Source organism: Vanellus vanellus (genome assembly GCF_965231255.1).
Source record: "Vanellus vanellus genome assembly, chromosome: 19".
NCBI classification, from domain to species: Eukaryota; Metazoa; Chordata; class Aves; order Charadriiformes; family Charadriidae; genus Vanellus; species Vanellus vanellus.
The window spans coordinates 9,125,623-9,153,056 of NC_138924.1; the positions used below are offsets into that span (position 1 = coordinate 9,125,623).

A 27,434-nucleotide genomic window follows, 5' to 3' on the forward strand; every position below is an offset into this window, starting at 1 on the left:
CTTTAGAGAGTGGTGGAGGTGATGGATGCTGTGTGTCAAGACTGGAAAAACTCTTTGCTGCATCTCCCTGCCTGTGGGACAGTCGCTGTGCTCCACCCTGACCCAAAACCAGAGCAAGGGGCAAAGATCCTTTCTCATTTAAACTGCTGATCCTCAGCTGCAGAATGGGGACATTAAAGGGAGATTTTGCTGCAGCTTTTCTGAAAGGCTCTGTAACTTTGTAACACTGTGTTGGGAGCAGTTTTTCTCATATTAGCACCTCAGGTGTTGTTCTACCAGTGACTTTCTTTCCGCTTCTTTTTCTCACCTCTGCTCTAATTTCGCTCTGAAGTGCAACTTTGCAGAACACTTTAGCATTCTTAAATCCCCGGCCACAGCCAGAACAGGGGTTTACAGAGTGGTACTGCAAATGCAGCTGCTTTCATAGTCCTTAGCTCTTTAAGCCTGAAGGCCAAGACAACAGCATGGTCGTCTGGCCAAGGGAAAACAAGGAGCTATTAAGGAGAGTTTGCAGGTTTCCAGTGTGTTGCTCCAGCTCCGGCTGGGGTTTGGTGAGGCAGATAATGAAGCCTGGGGTTTGTCATAAAATGACTCATTGTCAGAGCTGCATTGGGATTTAGGCAACTTCAGCCCATGAGCCAAAGTTGCGGAAGAGAGTGGTGAGTCGAGAGGCTGCCAATTTTTTTTTTTTTTTTTTTTTTTTTTACCACCTGCTTTCAAACCTTTTCAAAAGCATCATTTTTTGAGGGCCTGGTGTTTTTTTCCTCTTCTGAAGCTCCAGTTCCTGGAGGTGCCCACTCTGACGTGATAACTGTTAAGAGGAAGGTCGTGCACTGGTTTTCCTGGAGAATGTTTTATCTGAAAGAGAACAAAATTTTCACACAGGAAACAAGCCCAATCTTACTTTTTCCCCTTACTTGCCCCCAGCGAGGGAGGTGACTCACCTTATTCTGGCTGTACAGCTGATATGTTAAGAGGTGCCTCAGTTAAAAAAGACCAAAATCCTTAATCATGACATATTTATTAAAGAAAGGGAATATTAAACAGAATTAAACAAAGAAATCATCAATACCTTACAGTGGTTTTCATTAGCCCGTGGAGAGCTTTTAACAGAGATAACATCTTTGAGCTTGGACTTGGTTGCTGCAGGGGGTAAATTAAGAGCAAAAGGCATTTCTCCTCAGCTTGGTAGCAAGTTCTGTTTTGGTGTATCCCAGTTAATGGGGTCCTTGGTGTCTTCTGAGGACCTTGTCTGAGGAATGGGTCAATCGTGTTTGGCATTCTGTGGGTCACCTGAAGAGCTGCTGGCAGGGCATGGTGAGTGAGCTTGGCACAGGCTGTGGGGCCGGAGAAGGCTCTAATTTGTCCTTAAAAGAGGAGGTTTGAGAAACAGCCACAAGATAAGCTGATGAATGAGTAGCATACTTCTGAGTGCAAATCACAGTCTCCCCATCTCTGCTTGATTCCCAGTGTGTTGTTTAAATCATTAATACTTAAAGAACGGTACAGCAGCTGGCAGTTAAACAGACCCACATTGAACAGTGGTGGTGCTGAGTCTGGGAGCTGAGGCAGTGATGGCAGCGCCTGGTGGGGTATAAGAAACATTGTGGCTTGCAGTCACAGGGTGAGATGGGCTGGAAGGACCTCCAGAGGTCCGCAGGTCCAACCTGAGCCCTTCTCCCAGGGTGTTGAAGCTGCAGCTTCTGGATAACTCCCTTTGGCTGCTTGCTTTGTAGCTGTCGTGCTGGGAGAGGCTGAGCAGAGCTGAGAAAAGGACCTGGAGCTGAGAGAGATGGGCAGGAAATGCTGCTTCCAGCTCTCCTAATTTGGGGAGATTTATGCCCTGTCTTTCAGGAATTGACTGGATTTAGCAATGAGGTGGTGTCGCTCTCTCTGTGGCTCAGTGCCTCCCCAGCTGGGGTAGACATCAACTTTTGCTCATAAATATTCAAGCTGTTAATACATGAGACAAGCAGAGCCATTCTGCATTATTTTCATGGCAGGAAATTCTCAGGCCATCTTTGAAGTTTTTTTTTTTTTTTCTTCCCTTCTGTTTCTCAGATGTCTCTCTTGCTCCCTCAGGGACAACGAGGAGGTAACATTTTGCTTCAGTGGGTCTAACTACTCCGTACTATGTAGGAAAAAAAAAAAGTTGTCCTAACAGTAATTAGGCTCTAAATGGGATAGTAATTTCTTTAATGACTTTCTTCATGGCAGTCTTTGGGGAGGTGACTTTTGTTTTCCTGTGCTTGGTGAGAAAGTTGCTTAAATGTTTTCAAACTGCTCGTTCCCTTGTCTGTGTGAGCTACAGCAAAACAGTGTAGTCTTCCTGGGGGGGTGTTGCAGCAGGGCAGAACAGGTGGGCGACCACACGAGGGAGCCGTGCTCACAACCTCTGCTCTTCCTGCCTCTGCCTTTGGCCTCTGCCTGCACTGAGGGCACAGGATAAGAAGGAAAGAGGGGGTCAGATGTGGAGGAGAGACCCTCACCCACAGCCAGCCTCTCCGCTTCAAGCCTTTGCCTCTTGCACCAGCTGCCTCATCAATCTTTGGGCACTGCTGTTTGTCCCCCTTTGCTCAAAGCTTTCTGCCACTGCCACAGGATTGAGTTTTCCTGCTTCCAAGGAGGTTGAGTTGTCCTTCTTCCACAAAGTGAATTATGCCTTCGTGGCTGAGAAGTTTTGAGCCATCTCTGCCTCCTCATATTGGTGATGCAGAGCACCGAATGGTGCTGCTGCATTTATAAATAAAACATGTCTTTGGGTAGTGACAGCATTAGGAAATGATTCAAGGTTTGCATTTGTAAATATGAACTTCAGAAGAAGTATATGCCCCCTTCCACGTTTTAAGGAATTAAAATATTTTCGTCCTCAAGTGGTAGAACCAAAACATTTGCAGCTCTTTTGAGTCTGCCTTGAAGTTAAGTGAATAAAGGCTCGAGTACCTAAAGAATAAATTACTTCCACTATTTCTGTAATTCTTTATGGAGTTTTAAATTGAAGACTTTTTCCTTGAAAATAGAGGCATGACAAAGACTCATTCTCTTCCCTCTTTCACTCAATATATCTAGAAACAAGTCTGCTGCTGAAGATGAAACTCCTATTTTTGTGCCTCCTTTCACATTGCAGAGGTCTGTGCTTTGGTCTTTGATCAAACGTCCTGTCTGGCCTCCTGCCCCCACGTCCTTAGACTTATTTTCTGCCCTTTGCAATACGTTTATTCCTCACACTTCCAACTTTCTATTCAGCATTTTGCACAAAGCACTGAGGGCAATAGTTGATGTAATCTTTCAAAACAAAGCATAAAGGAAAGAACATGGGAAGTCAGTAATATAAAAGTTAAAAGTCTGGATTTTGGAGTCTTTGTAAACACATCGAGAGGTTTTATGGCTTGGGAGGCTGTCTTTCAACTGGGATGTCACTCAGTAGCTGGTGAGAAGAATTTGCAGGACTCCCTGTGCCTTGAACAGCAGCGACTAGAAACATCCCGTCCTTTCTCCAGGAGTCAACATAATTTGTGCACCCTTCAATTCAGAGAAGGGGAAAAAAGTTAGTATTGACCTGCCACTGCCTTAGAGTTCTCCGCATTCCCAGCCCCACGTTTCACCCCATGCACTGGAATCGGTGTGTCCCAGCAGACCCTGAGTTTCCTCAGGAGCTGCTGAAGTGATTAGCTGAGGTTTGTTTAGTCAACATGAGCCATAGTGCCTTCTGCAGCAGAGCATTGTTGTCCTGCGTCTGTCCCCAGCCATGGGCAAGGGCTACGTTCTGCCGTGGCTCCTGTCCACAGCCCAGGCACATGGAGGGCATGTGGAAGACCTGCTCTGTGGCATGTGGGTGCTGTCATCTGGTTTGGAAACCTCTGAGAGCTGAGGCTTGGCTTTTTTCTGGCTTTGCCGTTTGAGGGAAGCATGTACTAGAGGACCAGTTCTAGCAGTACAACTCCTTCTTTCTCCTTCTTTCTGTGTTTCTTTTTCCTGTCTTTTCTTTCTTTAATAAAGTTTAATGGGCCCTGACTGCTGACAGAGTGCGGAGTAATGATGCACAGACGTTCTCTTCATTATTATTTTTAGGGAGCTCTTAAAATGGCACTGAGAATGTAAAAGCAATGTAAAATAACTTTGTCTAGTCTCTCCACTCCTTTCCAAACAAAACTTTTGTCTTTATATATTTTGAAGGCAAACGGTGCATCCACACGAGGACACGATGCTGATGGAGGTGATGCTAGAGCTGCTTTGCCTGGATCCAGCGCTCACCCCTTGCCCGCTCCTGTAGACCTCACTCCAGACAACAGCTGCTGCCAGTGGTGACTTTATGACGCCAGTTCTTGGACAGGCATTAGCAACACAATGGCACCTGGGAAAGCATCTGCCTGTCCTCCCTGCCTCACTGACCTGGTTTATGGTTTAGTCTGGTTTCCGCTTCTGCTGACTGGCACGCACTTTGGGGTGCTGCTCAGAGAGGGGTGCCATGCTGTGAGGCTCTACCATGGCATCCAGACCTGTGTTCGTTGGACAGGGCACACAAAGTGCTCACTGGAGCTGAAGAAATGTGTGCTTCCTGCTGCTGTTCCTGGCCTGTGAAGCCCAGCCCTGGGTTCAGCTCCTGTCTTTGCAGTCTTCAGGAGAAAGGGAAGTTTGCTCTTGTGTCCCTGAAATGGGGTGTGAGGAGACTGCAGCCTTTCTACTGCAGCCCAGGGGTGGATTTCTCTCTGTGAACCCCGAGGGTGAGACCGGGGCTCCCATTTGCACTTGACTCCCATGGGCCCAGGGTGTCACCCCTTGTATTTGTCATCATTGTTCTGGTTTGAGTTGGTATGAGTTTGGTGGGGGAATCCTGAATCAGCTGGTGAAGTTGTGCTCCCGTTCACTTTCACTGAGGTCTCTCTCTGCCATAAGGCTGTCTGATCTGGGAGACACTTTAATTAGTTAAGAAACACTCAAAGTTTATTATTAATTTTTCAGTCCTCCTGGCTGTGTACTATCCTGTGGTGAGGGTGATGCTTTGGCAGTGGGGTCATGGGCAGTGTGTGTGTGCTGCAACTCCTGGTGGGAGAATGTCCACTTCCCCACAGCCCAGCTGGCTCCCTTTGCGTATCCAAATTTGTGTATCCAAATTTGCGTATCCAAATTGGATAAAAGCTTTCATACTGCTTTATCTTGTTAAGCTCTGCAGGTTCTCCTCCCACATGCACACCTTGTCAGCTCTTCCATGAGCAGGGGCCTTTGTTTTACCTTTTTCTTTCAAGTCTTGGGCATCTGGCTGACTGTGATGGTGTCATCATGAGTCAGGTTGTAGAAAGCTGCGTGCCCCGCTTCTGCTTATTCTCCAGGATGGACAACTTCCCTCCAAGGCCTGAAAGATGAGAAAAATCAAATTATCTGACATCTCTAGAGCAATTAGATCTTTGAGGGCCTGAACAAAACCCACAGTAGGCAAATCTGTGGATTTTTATTAAATGCTTTGGATCTGACCTGTCTTTTGCTGAAAAAACAGTATTGCTGAAGTATTCCAAAAAATTCCCTGTGAAATAATGGATTTAAAGGCAATTTCTGCCTATTAATGTCAGCCTTTTCCCTTGGTTATTACTCTTTCATTCTGTTCTCCTTTGCTGCTGGGCACTTTGTGCGCATGTAGTATATGGTCTTACAAATGGCTGCAGCATGAAGATAAATGAGATTGGGTGCTGGAACACTCTAACAGGAGATCGGAAATCAATCCTTGACTTTCTTTCTAAATGAACATGGTCCAACAGAGGACCGTTCCCTTACTGCTGTTCCAGCTAATACGCTATGGCAAGTTGCTGGGAAAATCCTTCCAGCTCTTCCTCTGTGATCTGTTTCTGCCCTTTTAAAACAGAAAACAAAACCTTTGGATGATGTGGCCTCTTTGAAATGGCATAAAGTGAAACCACTGAACATGTACTTCACAGCATCGGTGTTGAAGAGAGCAAGGGATGATGTTGTTCTCCACTGACGGATGCTTTATGTCGTGGTCTGTGTTGTTTAAACCTGGCCATTGAGACTCGACCACCTGCATCTCTGAAAGGGGTAATGCCAAAATTGTTAGCTGTTTCTGAAAAAGTAAATCCAAAAGTCGGCTTTTGCTGAAATGCCGGTATGATCTCAGAGCTGGAGTCATACTCTTTCTTCTGAGACCTGTAGGGTCTTCAGTTGCAGAAGTGTTTTGCCACCAAAAAAAGTCCTGTTTTGCCTTGGAGCTTTTGACAGTCCTACTGAGCCTCTCTTGCTCGTGCTGTCATTACCGCCATGCCTCAGACAGCCTGGCCTGCCAGCCTAAGTTAATTCTATAGAAGAAGGAGAAGGAAAAAGACATTTAAAAATTGACTCCATTTTCTTTAAACCTGTTACTTTCTCAACAAAAACTCTACACTGAGTTGGAAAGAGTTTTTAAAATTGAGCATGTCATTTCTAACTCTTCTTGGGTTTCTTGTGCTTCATTCCGGCGCAGTGTAGGCAGGTCAGGCGTGTTTTCACCCCGACCGGCGCTTCTCAGGGCCGTTTACCACACTGTGGGTTGTCAGGTCTGCACAGGAACCTGGTAGTCCTTGCTGGTTGACTGCTGCTTTGAGGCAGCAGTTTTTGAGTTTGATTTTTTTTTTAACTGAGACTAGATTTTATAAAACACACTCAGAGATAAATTTGGGACTGCCCTTGTACCAGTGAGACTGGAAGCCTTTCTTACCTGTATATTTTAACGTGATTCCACCTGAGTTTGAACCAGAAGCATTCAGTTGTCTATGGAAAGACTCCTCTTGGATCGAGGGAAGGATCTAGGCCAGGAGAACGTGATCACCCACATATGAATGTGAGAGAGGGACATCCACAGCTCTGTGCACACATTTTCTATTAAAGACCACACTTCTCTTTGTTGCATCTCTCTTGGTTGTGTTTTATAGCTTTGGTTGGAGTATTACCCGAAACCTGTACTAGTTGACTGCCTTTCTTGTTGGCTTAAAGTGGGCGAGAAAGGCTCAGTGAATAGTGCTGTCTGCTGTGGTCATTTGTGTTTCTTTTATTATTTTGTTGTTTTCGTCTCCATCCCTTACAACTTTTATGTAGTGTTTTACTACTGGAAACAATAAAGCTTTGGCTCAGTAACAAACGCTTGCTATTCTTGAAACAGTAAAAACTTTTTTTCCATTCCCAGGTTGCAGATACTCTCCAAATTGCTGGGCTGGGTCCAGTGAGGAAAGAAAATAATCAAGCCAGTGGAATGGTGATTCACATGGCTGGAGCGTAATTGAATTCTGCACTCAAAACTCATCTTTTGTCTTGCCCCTCTTTGGTACCTTGTGCTGGTGATGGCAGGGGGCACAGGTCTGCTCCTCAGCCCCTCTGTGGAAGGTTTTCCATGTTGTAACCACTAAGCATAAAGCCGTACCGCTTGTCATTCTGTCAAGTGCTGTCTCCACGTCCTCCAAAGGCTTGTCACTTGCTCTGGTTTGACAATTGGGGTCCATTTAGCTTTGCCTACAGAGAAGCATCTCCGCATTGTTCGCCAAGCGTGTGCAGCCCTGGCTGCTCTGTGTTCCCTTCCACGCGGCATTCAGCTTCAAGGTTTCAAATGGCTTTTTAATCTGTTTTTGCTTTTCCCATTTTAAAAGCGCCTTGATAATTGCTGTTGGGATTGTTTTGCTGGGGAGCTGCCATTAGTCCAAGGATGGAGCGTGTCAAGGACTAACCACCTCTTACGTTGTTCCTTCCCCCCTCCGCTTGCCATGACAACAGCCAATATATGGGAAAGTCAACTGCGGGATCTCTAAATCAGAAACACTGGCCATGAATTGCCAAGTTTCCATGTTTGCTTTTTATAGTTATAGTTTGAGGGGAAAGCGGATGCTTTCCCAGTGGGAACCATGCATATTAGTTCAACGTAGCTGAAGCAAATGGGCTACCTGCTGGCGTTCAGACACTGTTTCTGGCCATTACTGAATTGGACAGGGAAGGCCCTGGACTATCAGCTGGAGTGCTTAGACAGTAACACAAAATGGCAGATAATCTCTGCAGATAGCTAAAGTTCATTTGTAAAATAAAACTTAGCAGCAGTTACTCTTCTTTCCTCCTCCCCATCCCCCCCAGAAGATGTTTCCTTCCAGGGGAGAGGGCTGGTGGCAGTGATGTCTCGCCAGCCCACGTCTCCCATTTCTTCCTGCCACCACTCCTGTTGCTTTGTTCCTCTCTGCAATGGAGACTGCTCTTCCGATCATAATGCCTTGTTTCCTCAGGTCTGTGTAATTCAAGGAGAGTTCAGGGAAGTTTTTTTTGAAGGGCTGATGCTGCAATGAAATAATGAGACTTTCAGCAGGCACAAGGTGGCAGGTGAGAGGTAAGCATCTTGTGGAAAACTTTTATCTCGGGCTGCTCGTTCAGATTCCTTCCTGACCATTGCCTCTTATTAGCAGGAAGTTCAGGTAGCGTTAGAAATGCCAGCTATGCTTGAGAGGCACGAGATGAGGATCTTGCCATGTAGCTCCGTGGCAGTGCAGATGGGAACACGATACGTGCTGCCTGCCAGTGACGGGTGGCAGCCACCCAGGGAGCCACGCACATCCTCGTACACCCCTGCCCTGCGCCTCTCTCCTTGCAGGAGTATTTCCTTTTGTTATCTTCATAGCAAAACACGAAGGGAGCCGGGCCAGCCCCACGGCTGGTGTACACGCTGCTGCTGGCCTGTGCCCCGCTACCGAATAGTCCCTGGAGATGTCCGTGCAGCACCTGAGGATGCTGCTCTCACCGGTGCCTGGGAGCTGCACCTTTGAGGGATGAATTCAAATCCCCTCGACGTGGAGGGCTCTACACATTCACCTCCACGCTTTGCAGAGGTTCTGTGGGTTTGTTTGAAGGCATCTGTTGTGTTTCTTTTTCCTTCCACTGATTTCTGTCTGGCACTGGAAGCTGTTTGTAAAATCTTGGAGGGATTATTGCTCTTGTTTTCCCTCTCTGGAATGAGTGGCTCTGCATAATGTATTCATATTTTGCCAGGAAGGATGGATTGTGGTTTTAAAGTATTTTTGTTGTGGACTGTATCAGTTTAACAGCAACTGTTACACTCTGAGCCCTCTCTCAGCCCTCCGCTATATGCCATTTCCTTCCCAGGTGCTTCCCTGTTACTTTGTAGTTGACCAAATGCAGCAAACAGGCTTCACCGCCTCCCTTTCTCATCAACGCTCCTACCAGCTTAATCACTGTAAGCAGTTATTACCTGTGGCTGGAAACTTGCTGCTAATCAAGACCTTATTGGGGCCATCTGGGCAAGGGGTGCCAGCAGAGACACCTTCCCCCTCCTGAGTGTGACTGACTTCTGCTTTCAGAGGTAGCTCTGACTAATTATCGCAGGACTGGGGATGCTTTTATTTATTTGCAATTATACACCTCTGCTCTGGCTGTCCTATCCTGTCAGAGCAACCCCTCACATGTAGGAGCTGCCCTGGAGCAGCTGCCTTCTGGGCGCAGATTTTGGGGCTGGGTGGAGAGTTCACATCTCCAAGACTGGTCCTTGCTTTGCAATGCTGCACTGCTTTGTAGTGACAACCCTGCACAGCGTCCCCCAGCTCAGCACTCTCTCTGGGCTGGATATTTCTGAGGCTCATTCACCCCCAAAAGAATCCCCAGACTGAACTGATACATACCCAGCCCCTGGATGGGGACAGCAGCCAGATCACTGAGAGTGGCTGAGCCCAGTGTTATTTATTTTTCTGCAATGAAGCCAAGCTCAAGAGACTAAGAAAATCTCTGTGAACAGCTGAGCCCCGCTGTGGGAGAGCAGGGGGCAGGATCTGGGCAATCATCACACCACTGACAGGACAGACCTTCATCGTCAAATGACACTCATGCAAAATTAAACTCCTCCAAGTAATCACACCATGGCCATTAAAATGGTGCCTTGGAGGACAGAAAAATAAACTGAGAAGCACAAATTAGGGATATAAATCTTTCTGGCTATGTCTGGGAGGTACCTGTTTAATTAGCATCATTGAACAGCCTTGATGTAGTAAGTGCTAAGTAGGAAACTTGCCAAATTTTCCCTGTTTTGATAGCAGGTGACTTGTGTTCTGTTTGAATTTCCACCTTGTGATTGTTTTCCTGTACTTGTCGGAGTTGTCGTGTTGTCTGTAGCATGAGGAATTAGCTGTTGTCACCTAGGCTAATCGGGTGCCACTGCACCAGGGAGGAGCTGCTTGCACCGTCCTGCCTGAGCCCTCTGCGGTCGTGGATGTCTTTGCATCTAAGGCCTAAGGGATTGCAAAGCTATTGCAACAAAGTGTTGTGTGGGGCAGTTCATGTATTTAATCATGGGTTTTGGTTCCTGTCCTCGCAGAGCACAGAGGTCACTCGCCAGATGGAAATTTTAGAAGGGCTCTCTTTCCTGCTGTGTTGGAGGAAGTCTGGGGAGAGGGAGGACAAGCTCCGTTCCCTGCAGAGGACTTGGCCACGTGGCCAGGATACAAACCCACCTCCTCTCCAAGGGGCTGAACGTGAGGGCTGCCTCATGTCAGGTTGCTGTGAGCTGCTCACGCTTTTCTGCACTGCTTCCAGTGCTGCCTCAGTGAGCCAGGGCCCCCGGTGCATGGTGCTGAGCCTGCAGAGCCACATGTGTTGGTCCTATGTAAGGGATGATCCTCAGGACATGGAGGAGCCTTCAGCCTTGTGTCCCCTCTTGGACAGGTCTGCTATGGGCTTTGGAGATTTATTTGTGTGATGAGTAAGAATATCTCTGCAAGGATTTGGGTTAGGGAGTTACTGAGCCTTTGTTTATATATCACCCCTGTGTATTCCAGCGCTCTGACGCTAATTGGTACCACTATAACATGGATCTTTTTAACATTGATAATGTTTGTGAGTTATTGGATGCTTGGCCTGGACCTGCCCGGGAATTGATGGTGAGACATCAGAGGTGCTGCCGTCTCCCAGGCATTGCTTTGCTGGGTTTTTTGCATCCTGCCTGTATTCATTCTGGCAGCCTGTGTATCATGCCATTTAGTGGATCACTGTTACTGACCTGTCACTGTGGGAGACGGTGGGATTAGGATGATGGAGTGGTTGGAGAGGATAAACAATAATGATGCTATATCGGCACAGCCCAAACAATGCCTTTCTCTTTCATGTTTTCTTTTTCTGTCGGTTTGCTATTCAAGTGTAATAAGATCAGTGCAGATAATTTGTGTATTCATACAAAACATAATTTTCCCTCCTGTGCTTTACCAGCTGCACTGCAGTCGGAAAGGCAAATACGCACTTTCTTTTGCATGGTTATGAATGGGTGCATCTGTTCCTCAAAGATAGGAAAAGAAGGGTGAAAGGACTGGAAAGGAAGGGAAGAAATCAGATGCAGCCCATTTCAGTGCCTCTGTGGAGAGGGAAGCATACAGGAATCAGATTTTTGCAGCATGGGCTCAGTCCCACACTGATGTATTTGGGAGGTGGGTGACACACCAGTGTGTGGCAAAAGCAGAGAAAGGGGTTTTGTTCAACGGGAAGCAGCCCGCGGAAGCACAGCCACCCTGTAGTGGGGCAGGGATGCCCAAAGGACCTCAGCCCCACCTTGGTCAAGGTCTGCAACCACCATGCAAGGACAGCCAGAGCTGTGCATGGGGTGGTCCTGCATCTCCACCTGGGCAGCAGCCGTGAGAGCACAGCTGCCTGCTCCCAGTGTTGGCTCTGCTCTCGCGGTGCTGCCTTGCTTTGGCTCTGTGTAGGGCTTGGCTGGGAATGTCAGGGCAAAAGTTGGAGTTGAGCTGGGCTGTGCTTGCTCCTCCCTAGTTGGAAAGCACAGCTGCCTTGCTCCCTGGGCTCTTTCCCTTCCTGTGCCAGGGGCTGCATCTCCAAACCTTCATTTCTGCATCCCCCAGGCTCTGACTGACATCCCCAGTGATGGCAAGAGGAGGCACAGGGCTAGAGGTTTTACAGCAGGGGACATCATTTATTGGGCTTTCTTTCTTCCCTCCTTTCTCTTTTCTGAGAGGCCCACTAGAGAGGGGAGGGGAGGGAGGAAATGGGGTTTAATTTTCTCCTGTTATCTGGTGTCTCCAGCTGTGAGCCACGCTGACAGCCCTGGGCTGATCAAACACTCGAGCAGCCTTGATTCAGCGTCCCATGTACGTGGTCATAAATAATGTAAGTGCTCTGCCCCTGCCTGAGCCCATATTCTGGCAGCAATGCACCAGCACGTTCCCTCCTCCTGTTGCCATGATGTTGGGCTCCAGCCTTCATTGCTTGTGACACGGAGTCATTAGGCATTAGCAGTTGGCATCGGCGCCTGATGACACAATCATGTGCAAACGTGTTCTTCCTCCAAGCAGGATTTTTTTCAGCCAGAAATTCTGGTTCTCTCCCTCCCATTGAGACGGAGTCCCTCTGACCCCTCTCTGAGGTTTGTTTCTATTTCTCATGTGCTTTGTGAGTTGAAAAGGTTCCAGATACGGGAACTGAGCACCTCTTTGGAGTGAAATACAATGCAAACTACTTAAAGGATGAAAGCTTACCAGAGCCACTAGGAGCTTCTCATCTGCCTTCCAGCCAGGGGTCTTGACATGTTTTTTAAAAGTCTTAAAATGTCCCCATTTAATAGCTTGGGTGGTTAGAGCAGAGATATGCTAAATGCCAGGCTTTGAAGCTGTATGAGGCGGGTAGCAGTGGTGGTGGGTGGAAGCCAGGCAGGGCAGGGACAGACTACCTTCCTTGTCTTCCTCTGTGCTGCAGTGACAGGGCTGGTCTCTGCTTCGCTGGGGAGATGTCATGCAGCCTGGCTGGCAAGCGCAGGGCCGATCTGACTGCAAAACAGGATGGGGGGTCGTCGGGGCACGACAAGGCTGGGAATAGGGTTCCCCAGGGACAGAATCATAGAATCATAGAATGGTTTGGGTTGAAAGGGACCTTGAGGATCATCTAGTTCCAACCCCCCTTCCATGGGGCACCTTCCACTAGACCAGATTACTCAAAGCCCCATCATCCCAGCCTTGAACACTTCCAGGGATAGGGCATTCCCCCAAGTAAGCAGTAGCTTAATGCCGCTTCTTTTCTTTCCAGTTTCTTCAACTGCAGGAAGCAGCAAGAAAGCAAGCGGATGTGAGTTGTTTTGGATGAACAGACCCCAAAAATATCAGATGATCTTCTCTGAGCAGTGCTTTTATTTACATGTCAGAATCATTACCTGCACCAGCTAAGGGCAGAGAGGGCAGCTCCAGCTCACTGCATCCCAGCAAACTTTCTACTGAGCTCCCCGCAGGATTTGCTGCTCCCGTTGCCGTTGATTGGTTCAGGCATGTTTAATCCCAAGGGCACTTCAGGGTTTAGCTCTGCATCTTGCAGGCCAGCACTTGGAGATAAGTCACTGTAATTTGCAAAGCTTTCAGCGGTGGCGAGGCTTGTGGTTACTCCGAGTCTTGATGGAAATGGCTTGGACACCGGCGGCCCGGTCTTTTGTCTGTTTTCATGTCAGTGTTTGGAAGAAGCGCAGCAGCAATTTCTGGGGCTGGAGATGCCGGGCGAGTGAGCGTGCACCTCCTGGTCCCTCCCGACTTGTAATTACCAGGCCTGTGAAGGGACTCGGTAACTCCCCGTGCAACTCTGCAATAGAACAGCACTTAGGGGCATTTAGTCGGGCAGCTGCTCCACTGCCCGCTCACCACCTCTCGCCCTGTAATTTTGTGGGTGGGCTGCAGGACTCTGTGCTCAGAGATTACTGCACTACTTTGATGCTGGAGCAGGTTCTGCTGAGGAGACCAGGAGGGGAAAGTGCTTATTTCTTACAGCCGTATAAATCTGATGTTGCCACCAAATTGTTGCAGTGTGGCTTTGAAAGGTTTTTTGCCTTTCTGTGGTCCACGATTGCAAAGTCTGTATTTCTATGTTAAGAAATCAGGAATCAAGTAATTGAATCTCTGTCCCCATTCCTGTAAAATCAAGTAATTGAATCAAAGATCATGTGATTTAAAAAAAGACAGAGAAAAGAGTTCGTTTTTGGGTTCCCTTTGTTGGCCTCTTAAATTCCAAGCTTTGCAGCCTGCTGGGAGTGTTTTATTGTACTCTTTTCACAGCTGTGAGTAGGATGGACTTAACTGCCCATTATCCTGGGACCCGGGCTCTCGAGAGGTGGCAAGAGTCTGTGAGGACTGGGAAGGGGACAGTTTTAGCCTGAGTGACCTTGAAGTTGAGGCTGGGAGTGTGTTGCTCCTGACCCCTGCAAGGGGCATGCCTGTCCCAGCTGAGGTGTAACCTGTATGAGTAAGACCCTGAGAAGGAAAAATGTTGCTGTTTTGTTGGCATCTGAGTGGCCTGGGACTGTGCCTGACAGCAGGAGTTGGTCCCTGGGGTTGAGCTGCCAATGGCCGTGACTGGTCACCCAGAAAGCTGCTGAGGATGCAGTTGGACGAGCTTCATTGGGATGCAAATGGATGTAAATTCATGTAAACATATGTCTCGGTGCAGGTAGCGGCTCGTGCCCAAATTATGCAAATGTTCTAATCCAATAATGCTAATGTCATGATTATCCAGCAACACAATGTTCATTAATATGGTTCCCTGGCTCTTACACCCGTCACTGTCAACATGATTACGCTGAGGCATAGACTTGCAATATCTCTGGCAAGTGGAGCTGGTTTCAGAGAGGGAAGGGGACACCCAGGTCATGGCGGGACTGGGAAGGACCGTTTGTCTGCTTGGCGAGGCCCAGAGGTGCCGCATGCCCTGGGGAGTCCCCCCTGACGTGCCTGGCCAGGGTACCACCCGGCTGCCACGTTCTCCTTGGGAGGCCCTTCCTCCCAGAAGGAGACTCCGAGCAGATTTCACAGTCTTCAAATGCCTGCAGAGTAGCTAAACTAGCATTTCTTAACATCCACACTGTGATCAGATGAACAGGACTAGCAGGGCCATCTAGTGACTCCTCTGGCTGCTTAATGACCTGGGAGGTGCCCGCCCCCCCTTAGATGGATATAATTTGATGTTTGTATTTTGAACCATGCCCCTTTACCTGTCCACCTCTCCCTCCATCTCCCCTCTTTTTGGCTTGTGGTTATCCCTTGCCCTGCAATTTTGTTTTCCCTGGTTCACTACAGAGCTGGAAAATTCTTGGGCTTCCCCACGGTGGAATGGAAGTTTGTCCTGTGTCGCCTTGGGTTGGGTGACATAAGGTCAGACGGCTAAATAGCCCGTAGATCTGGGAGGAGAGGGATCCTGCAGGCTGGCTTGCCTTCCTCAACGCCGCCGGTAAAGCTGCTCTCTGGGCAGGAGTCTGCTTGTCTCGGCTGTGGCCTCAATTTCTTCGCTGCTAACCCGCAGGTGCCGGTGTAGCCGCTTGCCGGGGCACTGCGGGGCTTCCTCGTCACCGGCTGCTCCTGCAGCTTCGTGCCGGCTGGCAGCCATGAAGAGCTCAGAGCTGCCTGCCCCAGGGAAGGGCTCAGCACATCACCCCGCTGCCTCCCCAGCCGGCAGGATTGCTCCCTCAGGTGCCTCCTGCACGTACATCCACGGAGTATTTTGCAGTCCCAAAACCAGCGGGTTTGTCTCTGCAGTGCAAAGAAGAACAGCCCTGCCCGATTCAGGGAAGCTGGGGCTGTTTGCCCCCTCCAGCAGCCTGACCCCATAGTAGATACAGATTTGCCCTTCTCTTTGCACAACTCCGGGGCTTTTCATTTTGCTCTTTCATTTGTGCTGCTTTTTGCACTGTGGGCATGATAGTGGGATCTGTGGATGGGGCCAGGAAAATGCCCCGGCAGCTGGTGCCCTCGCAGCTCACCGAGGCTGGTAGAACCTCATGGTCCAGGGACGGGCAGGACAACTCCCAGCCGTGCCGGCAGCAGCTGGGAGGCGCAGCAGCCAGGACGGAGCTCTGCCAACCATTGCAGGGCTGTGACAGGTACATTTACTGCACTGAGTATCAGCACTGAACAACGGGGGCTTTGGTTAGATTGCTTTTGACAGGATGTCGTTAGCCTGATGTGTATGTGGGAGAGGAGCAGCTATAATGCTCCCTTAATGCAGCCAAATTGCTCTTTAATTCTGCAAAACCAAGATGTTATTTCATGAATCCCCAGAGCTCGCTGTGCAGTGTCTTGATGCTGCCGGTTACCGGTGGCCTCTTCCCTCTGCTTGTTTCCAGCTCCAGATTCTCGGAGCGTGGGGTGAGAGCAGTCCTCCCCTTGCCTCCCTGAAGCTTGGCTGCTTTCTGCCCTCCGTTGGCTTTGTGTGTGTTAACTCTGGAAGCTAGTGGTGACTCCTAAAATGCCTCCTCCCACCAAAATGTGAGCAGAAAGTCTATCAATTTCCATGGCAACAGGGCCAGGCCCTAAATGCTGATGTTAACTCTGTTTCTGGGCATCTGTAGATCCCGAAGGGCCGGGTGTGCTGGAGGCAGTGGTGCCCAGCCCGAGTGCAGCTCCCCAGGCCGACACTTGCTGCATGTCCCAGCCGCCATGGGGTGAGGTGCTGCTGCAGAATAAACATCGGGCTTTGCTCCTGACTGCCTGGAAAGCCTTGAGAAGCGATGTTGTCATCCTCCTGCAGCTGGGAGACAGTCGGGAAGAGGTAAAAGCAGGGTAAAACTACTAAGACAAGTCAGCTGGATAATCTCAGAGGACATTGACTCCAGCTCGGAAAGGCACTGAGAGCAGATAAAATTAGCCTAATAAGAGTTGATGCTACACAGAACTCTCCCCTCCCTTGAATGCAAGGGATTTGGTCTGCATTTAGCTTACAGGCACATAACGAAAAGAGCCAGCATGATGCAGAAAGGTGGCTTTGCCTGGCCTCGTGATAGCAAACCCCTGCTAAGGCTCTGGAGTTAGGGGAACCCAAAGACCATGAGGGAATTAAGAGGAAAAAGTCAAAAACAGTGCTGTGTCCCAAGATGGGATGTCAGCAAGGATGAAGCAGGACAAACACGTTTAGGGAAAGGGTTTGTGTAGGAGGGTGTTTCGGGGCAGCTGGGGCTCAGGGTCCTGCTTTGCCCAGGACTGCCCTGGGCCCCCTCTCTCCTGCAAGTTTTGCTTTTTCTGGTCAGTGCTGGCTGCGAGACACAGCGATGCAGTGGCGATACCGGAGTGGGGAATGTGGCTTACGTTTCTGTCGAGTGCTGAGCCTAAATCATCCTGTGTTTTTAACCCAGCAGAGCGAGCTGGGTGCTGCCACCTGCCAATGCAGGGACCTCATGGTTCTTCCCCTCTCTGCCAGTGGGAGACTCCCAAAAGCAGCTAGACCATCCCCGAGGATGCAGGTTTGCCTGTGCAGGTTAGATGGGTGCGTTGGATGGGGGTGCCTCTGCTCTCACCCTGGGTTTGGGGAGCAGCGGGTGCATGGGCCGTGCCTGCGCGGCTGCGAGCTGCCCTGCCTGCAGGCTGCCCGGCGGCTCCCCGGCCCCGTGGCTTTAGCTTCCATGTTGAGACACGTGCAGCCCAGCAATGCTCAGGGGCAGCGCACCCTCCTCCCCCTGTGCACCGTTCAGTTGGATTTTCCTGCAGCTTCCCCTTCTCACTGCGCACAGATCCACCCCTAGTGAATTCGTGTGTATTTAATACATGCTCTATATAGCTAATATTACAGCAAATGATTATCTACCCTGGTTGATTTGCAGGTGAATAATGTGTTGGAAATGGTATGTCAGGGTGCACGTGCATGGCATGTTCCCTCCCCGAACAGGAGGGTAGACATTTCATAGGAGTCCAAAAACCAGTGCGTTAAAATTACAAAACAAAACACCAACTATTTTGGGATTCACATCGAAATGGCAACATATGCTACACATTAAACATCAGCCGCTACCAAAAGTGTAGCTATTCTGGGCCCATCCTGAATGGTGCTGAAGATGCACAGGGAGCAGATGCCTCCCTACCTCCTCCTGTCCTCTTGGAACCTTCTCCTGTCCTCTTGGAACCTCTTCCTGTCCTCTTGGAAGCTCCATTGTAGGTCCATCTGTAGGTAGCGAAGTGCTGCTAGGAAAGATGCCGTCCCCCCTTGCCATAAGTCGGGTGTTTCAGAAGGTCTCTGGGAACCTTAAGCAATGTTTTGAGGGAAGAGGGCTCTTTCTTGCTGGCATTTGCCCTTTGCCTGGCTTTCTGAAAGGGTTTGTTTGTGTCTGCTTTGTAATAGAGTGTGGGCTGTATTTTACCACAGTGATTTTGTTCGCAGCTAGTAATTGCTGGTTAAATCTGGTCAAATGATGGTTGTTAGCAGGGTCTGTTTGAGCACAGATAACCTCAGATATTATTCGCACAGAGGAGCAGTGGGGGCCAGGGTGCACTGGGATATCGGCACTGCTGGGGAACCTTAATCGGCACAGCCTGGGGTAAGCCTCTTAGGATTATTTAGCCAAGTTTTCTAGTTATCATTATTATTATTGCTTTTATTTAGCAAACGCAAAGGGTGTTTAACCAGGTAGGGTCCACAGTGCACTCGACGGGCTCAGCCAAGCCTCCCCAGAAATTGAGGGCAGAGATCTTTCAGGGGAAGCAACCTCATGTTGGTAGCTGTGCATCAGCCAGAAGACAGCGCCTTGCGTGAGCCAAGGAGCAAGGCACATGTTGCTTTTCAATTAACCCCCTTCCCATGCGCACAGCCATGCTGGAGCTAAGCTCATTTGATGAAGAAATGTATTTCATACCTACCAGCGGGATGGACTGAAGGCAATGTAGGTCCCGAGTCATCCCAAAGGGATGGAGGGGTCTCTTCCAGCAGCATTGGCGGAGCTGGGCTGGCAGTGTGGGTATCCCCTGTTCCTGCCCCTGCAGCCAGGTTGAGCTGGCATTACCTGCTGGCACCCTCTCGTGCCTGAGACTGTGGGTACCTGCTATGGCTTAACACAGGCTCAACAGTGGCTGGGAAAAGGCAAAAAGAAAGCTAGGGCTGTGCAGGCTGGTGCTGGTGCTGCCTTGTGTCGCCTCCCTGGGTGGCTGTCAAACCTCCCTGCTCCCAACATGCACTGGGTCCCCCTGAGCTCAAGGGTGCATGAGATCCAGAGGTAGTTCCTCCAAGTGAAGGCTTTCATTTGGCATCAGCTCTTCATGCACTCTTCAGGCTTGTGTCTTCAGCAGCACTGGCAGAGCAGAGGGTTTCTGTGAGATCGTTTGGGTTTGAGCTGACGAAATATTAAATAAAGAACCAATGGGTCAATCATTGAATCTCTGGTAAGCCATGGGGATGTGCAGTCCTGCTGCTGTACTTTTCATTTGGAAAGGAATTGATTAAACTGGAATTTGCCCTTGTTCTTGTTGATTTAAACCTGGAGTAACTGACAGCAGAATTTGATGCTTGGTGTTTGAAACAAATTTGGTTGAAGTGTGTCCTGAGGACAGCCTGTATTTTTGGATGCGTGTTTAATCTACGTGCTACTGTTTTGTTTGCTGTAGGAATGCTCCTTCTGTTTACCTGTTCGCATAGCATCAGCAGGACAGCTCCCCAGTCCAGTAAGGAAACTGGGCTGCTGCATGGCTCTGCTCAGGGTACGGGGTGAGTTAGAGGCACAGGCTCTGTTTGGGATATGCTTAAGTCTTTGCTTATGCCCCTTGTTCAGGACAACACTTAAAGTCTAAGCTGTGATGGCTCCTGCATCCCACATCCCAGCTGTAATTATGGGATGCTTTTGGCATACTAGCCCATGCCCTCCTCTGATGTGAGCAGCTGAACCACTCTTGCACCTCATAACAAGCTGCTGAAGTGCAATGTCACGTGTGCTAAGCTCAGGATGTTGTCATGACTTGCACGCACCGTGGAGAGGAAACACAGCTGTTGACAGGGACGATGCGCTCTTCTCCATCATCCCGTTCCTGCTTTGATGTTTACTTTGTGATGGCCATCTTCACCTTCTCTAAAGGATGTCCTCCCTTCCTCTAAGGATGGAGTATCCCCCTGCAGAGCGGCTCTGCTCCCTGCCAGGTAGAGCTGTTGGTCCCACTGCTGAAAGCAGCCACGTGATGTTTAAACTGTCACCCCTCTCGCCAGGCTGGCGAGGAAGCCAGCATTCCCCCTTTGAGGGAAATGAAGGCCACGTGCGTGGGCACTGCAGTAGCTCTGAATCACCCTGGCAGAGCGAGGGATCAAATCAAGTCACATTCCAGGGCATTAGACAGACGGTGGGAATTAAAAGCTTTACCTGGAAACTGGCTTTGTATCTCCAAGCCCTGCTTTTGTCTCCCAGCCCAACTCTCTATTTTTGTCCCTTTTACCTTCTGTGTTATCGTGCGTCATGTATGCCAGTGCTTGGTGCCTGGTTGTGCAGCCAGCCCCAGCCACGTTTGGGGAGCCCTCAGCAAATATTGGGCTGTGCAGCCCGGGAGGAAACATTCAGGCAGTGTGAGATGGTAGGAAAAGTGTAGTTTTTCAAAACCAAGCTGCTTTGGGACTCATTAAAAGCTGAGGAAAGGCTCCAGCTGCTTTCAGCAGGCTTAGGATCGGTCAGAGACTAGAAAGTCCCATCTGGGCTATTAGCAGTAAGTCTTGTTTTTGTTTCTTACAGTCTGTAAGGTTTGGGGACGGGGTCTCCCTTGGGGGCCAGTCCTGCCCTGACAGCAGGGAGGTTTGTCTGCTTCAGCTCTGTCTTTACTTTTTCATTAATTTGGTCCCCAGGTGTGCCCTGCCCCTTGTGTCATTGGTTGCTCTCTGCATCCTTAGGTGAGCTGAGCATCTCCCCTCGGCATCTCCTGTTGGTGCTGCTGGGCCTTGATCCCGGCTGTGGGGTGCAGCAACGTGGGGCAGCTTTTGGGGTGCTGCACAATGTGGCAGGAGGCAAATCTCAGGGGGCTCACCTTAATTCCCATAGCCTTGATTTTCTAACCTGTGAAACAATCCTTGTCTATTTGGGTTTTGTGCTCTTTGAGCCAACATTTGAAATAATGATATTTTTGTAATGGCAATAATGACATTAGGCTCTCATACATAACTTAATTTTATTTATTTATTTATTTGCCCTTTCTTAGAGGGAATTGCTGCTATTTTCTGGGCATCAGGCCCAGTTTTTGCTTCGTTCTGAGTCCGCGCCGCATCCTGGATGCTGCACCCAAAGATGGAGCCTGTATGGATGAGCACATCCAGGCTGCTCCAAGCCCGGAGGCAGCTCTTTATGCCTCCCATGGCGTTGCCACCCGTTGTCTTGCCACCCGCGAGGTTTACAGCCTCGACCACACAAACGCAAAGCAGGTGGCATTTCCATCTGAATCAAAATACTAGGAGTCCTTGGATGTGGGAAGGGGGTTAAACTGTCTCAAGCTGGATCCGCTGTTGGACCTTGCTGCAAGGGAGCAGTTTGTCTCCTGGCACAGCAGCACAGATCACCTCTGCGCAATAGGCGGGAGCCGCCTCGAAGCGAAAATACAGCAGAGGGAGGAAGGAGCGGCTGAGCGGTCTCCTGTCCTCCTAGGTCATTAGAGCATCTGTGTGCATCATGTCTAGGTAGAGAGCGATGACAAGTTTGGATGCTTAAGGAGAGAAATGTTTGCTTCCCAGCGAGACGTAAATTAGGTTAGTTTGCCTAGTGTCAGTATGTTATGCGTCAGGAACATTCATTAACATTTACCAAAATCTGAATGAAAACTGAATTCTTCATTAGACAAAAAGGTTGAGTGTCATTTTGCTGGGTTTGGGGGAAAATTCTCCAAAGAATGGAGCTTTATTTTTAATAGGCATCTGCATAACCAGCCTGCAGGAGACTGCAGTTCTGTGTGCATTGATATGGGATCTGTGTGTTGTCAGCTTACCTGGCAGTACCAGCTGTGATCGGCTTGACATGGTGGTGGGTGACCAGTGTGCACAGTGTGTCCCAGCTTCATGCCAGACCCAACATACCTGAGCCAGCAGAAAGTCTGCCCTGGGGGAGTTGCCCTTACAAAATATTTCAGACACGTTCTACTGGGCAGGGTGAGTTTCTACGCAGCATTTTGTACCATATTCTCACAGCACTTCTCTTCTGGCACTCCTTGCTCAAAAGTCCACTTCCAGTAGCTTGTGGCATCACAGATTTATTGATTTTAACACAGGAGGAGATTAGGTAAAAACACCGATTTGAGACCAACTCCCTGAGCAAACCACAGCTCACCATTTACCAGGGAGGCCGTGGCATGCTGCAGGGAGCCTGTCCCCTTCCCAGCTGGTGACAGGGTCCTGTCCCTGCCTGGAAAGGTTACAGGAGAGTGCTGAGCGTGGCTGCGCTGGCTGTGGGCCCTGGCCCAGCCCATCGCTTGCTCCTCTGCGATGCTCTATGCCGGCAGCCACAAGCCGGCTGGGAGAGGCTGTGCCGGCCGGGCTCTGAGCAAGTGCCAGGTGTTGCTTCAGTCCCTGGTGTGTTCCCAGCCCCAGAGGCTGCAAGCGGCTTGCCCAGCCCGCCTGGCTGGTGCTGAGCTCCAGAGGGGGCATCGCTGCGGGCTGGGACCAGCTATGGCAGCAGGGTGCCAAATCTGGGCTGCCCTTGCGAGCAGTGGTGTGGCTGGCACTGGGAGCGGGCAGCGTGGTGCCCGTGCCCCTGCTCAGTATGCAGCAGAGCACATCCCTGGCACGGCCCCGCAGCGAGCCAGGAGGGCACCAGGGGCTGCCATGGTCCCTGGGGGCTGGGGCAGCCCTGCTTCTCTCTCCGCAGCGTGCCGAGGATGTGACACAGCAGGACAGCGGCTCCTAACCCCACGCGGTGACCTTCCCCACTCCGGAGCAGTCTGGCGGGGACTGAGCCCGCTTGGGCAGGGAGTTGGGGTGAACGGGTGTGGGGAGGTGGGCTTCGACCCAACTTCTGCTTTGCTTCCCCCAGGCAGGGTAGGGCTTTGCTGGGGAGGGGGTAGGGGGCTGGCTGCCCACACTGGTGGCTGTGTGGCCAGGGCGGCCACAGCCCTCATTCCTCCGCTGCTGGGTACCGCTTTGTTGCTAGCTGGTGACATCACCCGAGAGCCCACCCCCTGCCTCTTATCCGTCTCTCCGTCTCGCTCACTTATTCACAGGCAGCGCTGGCAGGATCAGGGGCTGTGCGAGAGCCAGAGCTGGTGGCAGCAGCATGCGTGCGGCGTCTGAGGCTCAGGGCGCGAGAACCACGTAAGGTGCCCGCCGGAGCCTCCCACCTCGCCTGCCTCAGCTTCACCCGGCAGAAACTTCACGGCTCGCTCACGCACGGTCCGGGCTTCTCCGGGAGGGCTTGGTGCCGACAGCCGCATGCATGACACTCCGAAAAGGAGAGAAAATGACCATAAGTATCCAGGAGCACATGGCTATTGATGTCTGCCCCGGCCCCATCAAACCCATCAAGCAGATCTCCGACTACTTCCCCCGCTTCCCCCGCGGGCTCCCCGCCGCCGTCGGCCGCAGCAGCACCCTGCGCTCCGCTGTCAGCCAGCCCTCCGTCAGCCCCGCCGAAGCCCCCCGTGAAGAGGACGAGGACGTGGACCAGCTTTTCGGGGCGTATGGAACAACACCCACTGAGCAGCCAGCCAAGTACCAAGCACCTGAGGAGGTGGTGGATCCTGAGGGCTACGAGTCCGACGACTGCAGTGAGTTCCTAAGTTTCCATGGGAGTTTGATGGGTGCTGAGGGCAAGGGTGGGTCTTAGGATGCATCCCCCATCTTGCAGCCCAAGCCGTGTGCCCTTCCCGGATGCCAGCCACGCTCTCCATCCCTGGGATTACATTGCAGCAGTGACAAGCCCTCGGCTGTAGCCAGGGAAGCTGTCACAGCACCGCTCTGGCGCTGCCCCTGGGTGGAGGGAGGCCCTGGGAGTGTCCCTGCTGCAGCCAGGCTGGCCGGTGAACCCAAACTAGGGAAGTCTCCCAAGAGCCACCAGTTGCTGTGCTTTGCCATTGCGGTTGATACACTTCTCTGCCTCGTCCCTGCTCGGCTCCTTGCCTCCAAAGGCTGCCAGCTGGGCTCAGACTCTTTGGTTAATCCGTCTCGGTGGTGCAGCCTGCTCCAGCCACCCTGCTGATTAGCTGGCGATATGCTCCAGCATTGCCCAGCGCTAGATCGGGGAGATTTGTTCAGAATGACATCCACCCGGGAAATCTCTGCCCTCTCCCTCGACAAACTCCGGCATGTCATTCCTCACCCTCCAGCTGCAGACAAAGCCCCTCATGAGGTTTGAGAACTGGGGGAAGGAGGGGGGGGGGCTTTTGAACCGAAGGCTTCAGATCTGGTAGATGCAGGTGTTTGCAGTGAGGTTTAACCCCTCCCCACCCAAAACGTCCTTCCCACCCAGCAGCTCGGTGGAGCTTGCAGGCTGCAAAGCAGCTGCTGTCTGGCTCTGCCAGCCACAGTGGCTGAGATAGGGCTGCCTTCCTTGAGGTCGATTAAAACCCAAGGTCTCGATTCAGCCCAGCGTTTAGGGGCCAGATCCTTCAAGGGGCTGAGCACAAAGTTTGAAGCCAGCAGATGCCGAGGAAGGGAGTCAGTGCTGCTGAGTGGTGCTGCGTGCTCGTTCTGAGGGAAGGGGGAGGCTGAGCTCCCACGACGCTGAGCTGTTTACGGCCCAGCGCCGGGCAGGCAGTGGCTTTCCCTGTGCAAAATGTCACAGCCCTGCCTCGGCATCGCTCCCTCGCTGCCAGGCGCTGGGCTGGCCTGGGGTGCTGCCAGCTGTGCCAGACCCCGGAGCTTGACCCCAGGGAGAGCGCCTCAAAGGGCTGTGCGTGCTGCAAGGCGGCACAGCCACCCCCATGCCCCCCTCTGCCTGCTGACCACCAGCTACCGCATTGGGAGAGGCTGGGGCTCTGGGTGCAAGCCCAGATTGACGCTCCCTCCCTCCCCATCCTGGTGTTGGAGGTCACAGTCTCTCTGGAGGAGGTGAGAGCTGCTGTGGTCCCAGGGAGAACATCTCTGCTAAGCTGTGTTTGTCCCAGCTGGGCAGTTAACAGTGACTTTAACTGGATTTAGGTTATTTGCTGCTCTAATTATTAGATCATCTTTGCTCATCCCAGCAATAGAAATGGGAACAACTGGGCTTTGGGGGCAGAGGTGTGCATGGGAGCTGAAGTGCTTGGGGCTGTGGGGCACAGTGCTTTCACTGGATGACTTGTGGGGAAATTGCCCAGGGTGCTGCCTTCTCCATTTAGCCCCGCCAGTGATGCTGGAAGCGGCTCGGCTTGGTGCCGGGGGCCAGCGGGTGTTTGTCTCGCCCCGGCTGGTGTTAGGAAGAGTGTTTCTTGCAGCGTAACAGGTGTCAGGCAAACTGCTGAGGCTGTTTTGCCAGATGTGGTGGGGTTTCTGCTGGCAAAGGCACAGTGGTGCCAGGAGCAGAGTAGGGAGGTGGGACTGCTGGTGTCACATCTCAGGGGACAGCACGGGATGGTCCCAGCTGGACCATGCACTGGTTGGCATAAGTGTGCGCGATGAGACTGTCACTCCTCCATGTTTAGCAGCCAAATCGCAAATCCAGACGAGGGCTCGCTGGCCCCATTTCCCAGGCGGGGAGCTGGGAGGGAATTTGTACAGCCTGACTTGAGCCACTGGCTACGCTGGGGAGTGTCTTTCAGCTCCCCCATGTCCCTGGTGGGTGATTCAGGGCTGCTGCATTAGTCACCTGCACTAAATTTCCCCTGGGGAACCTGTCTGTGCCTGTATGGCAGGACAGCATCAGGGGTTAGGTGGTGTCAGCTCCCTGTGGCGACACCGGGGGGTTGGGGAGTTGATGGAGGTCTCTCAGGATGGTGGTGTTGGAGCCTGGGTGCAGCGCCCATGAGTCAAAGGCTTGCTGGGCAGGGGCACGTCTTGCCTTGCTCCCCAAAGATGCTCCCAGCACAGCCCCTGGACAGTTGCAGGGAGAGGGATTTTGCCATGGCAGGATCCTCGGGAGGAGGAGAAGAGGATGGCTCCTTCCCATTTGTCCCACCTGCCTGTGGGTTTCCTTCCTCCAACACCGAAGCAGTGGTGCTGGCTGACCGGGTGGGAGGAGTAGAGCTGCCCCTGCCTGGGGAAATGCAGCATTTGGTTGGGTTTCCCCTATGCTCGTTCCTGCCCAGGGTTCCTTTTCCAGCCTGGTGTTTCTGGGTTTCCAGCAGCACCAGGCTGATGGGTGATGGGGCTGCGTTCCTCAGCCACCGCAGCACTGCAGGGTGGCATCGGGCAGGGGCTGGACCGAAGCTGCCCTGCTGCAGCTCACCTGTGCTGGCTCCCTGCACCATATTTCTTAATCCTTTGCTGAGTGGTATTCCTGACCCCACCAGCAATCCTGAGAGGTGTCTGCAGAGCTGGCAGGAGCTCCCCTCCTCTAAGCACCTCTCTCTGGGACATGGGCAGCCCCAGAACAGCCCTGGGAGAAGCATCAGCGTCTGCTCCCATCCAAGCAGGGTGGCCTGATCCAGCGGTTTGGCATCCACAGGGAGCAGGAACATGTGTGTGTGCATGCGTGTGTCTGGTGCTTTGGAAAGCCAAGAATAGCAGGGCTGCAGGAGGCAGGTGGGATCCCTCCAGAGCCGGGCAGGGACCTGGCTGAGGTGCGGTGGGGTGAGAGGGTACCCACTGCCATGGGCAGATGGCACTGGTCACTGGAGGCTGATGCAGATGATGGTTATGGGGCACGTGGGGCTGAGGCCAGTGGTTCGGGGCACTGCAGTGCAGTCCTGCAGAGCGGGGGAGTGCGGTGCTCAGGGGAACTGTGGAGGTGCCGAGGAAAACAAGTGTGGTCCCTGCGGAGCAGCTGTTAGCAGCCTGTTGAATGCAGCGAGTTGTGGGGAACTGACAGAGCAGATAATGAGTGGAGATTTTGGGGCTGGCCCTGGGAGCACTGGGAATCGCGCGGAGCCAGCCTTTCCCATCACACCCGCTAGCAGCACTACTGTGAGGATTTGCCAGGTCATGGTTGGTACCCTCCACCATCCAAAGGCTTTTGGGAGGCCCCTGGGAGAGGGACTCGTCACTGCCCTGTGCTTCCTCTGTCCCCTCTCTGCAGAGATGCTCCAGGACTGGAGCCCAAGCTGTAGAGAGCAGGACTCTTCCCACAGCGGGTTTGTCCCCAGTAGCGCTGCTGAGGGGGAATGAGGCAGGAGAGGGGGGGAAACGTGTGTTTGGTGCACAGCCTGCAGAAGGGTGGTTTGGTGCTGTTGGACCAGTGCTAGCATCTGCTGTGAGCTGAGAGGATCAGCCAGGATTTGGGGCTGGGAAGAGGGGGATTTACTCCTACTGCCTCAGGACACCTGGCTCTCACCTCGTCTTTGGTTCCCCTGGCTGTTGCCCGGTGACAGCAGCGGTGCCCCAGCCCCTGGGGTCCCCAGCCATCAGGGATGCTTCCCACCCCATCGGGCAGCACACTGCCAGGGGAACTTGTTTCGCAAGGAAAATAAGCAAATGCCAGCTAGATGGCAATGTGCCACCTGCAAGGAGCTGGGTCTCACTTCCCATCTCCCCTGATTCCACGCAAATCGCTGCCCCTCAGGTGGCTGTGCTTTTATGTCCACAGCACCAGCGTGAATTTGTACCGGACAGATTTTTAAAGGTCTCTGAGATCTCTGCACAAGCAGCTCAGAGGT

General features: G+C 51.6%; 2 protein-coding genes across 2 annotated transcripts in view; both read left to right on the forward strand.

Annotated features, from left to right (window-relative positions):
- The window catches only part of RPH3AL (rabphilin 3A like (without C2 domains)), a 43,058-nt gene extending 35,941 nt beyond the window's left edge, over positions 1-7,117 (forward strand). The window contains exon 9 of the mRNA XM_082493304.1: positions 4,177-7,117. Within this exon, the coding sequence (XP_082349430.1) occupies positions 4,177-4,211 (35 nt within the window). The 3' untranslated portion in view covers positions 4,212-7,117. The remainder of the gene's footprint in view (positions 1-4,176) is intronic.
- Positions 7,118-23,140: 16,023 nt separating this feature from the next.
- Positions 23,141-27,434, forward strand: part of DOC2B (double C2 domain beta) — a gene marked incomplete at both ends in the record, with an annotated part of 34,573 nt that continues 30,279 nt past the window's right edge. The window contains one exon of the mRNA XM_082493329.1: positions 23,141-23,471. Within this exon, the coding sequence (XP_082349455.1) occupies positions 23,141-23,471 (331 nt within the window). The remainder of the gene's footprint in view (positions 23,472-27,434) is intronic.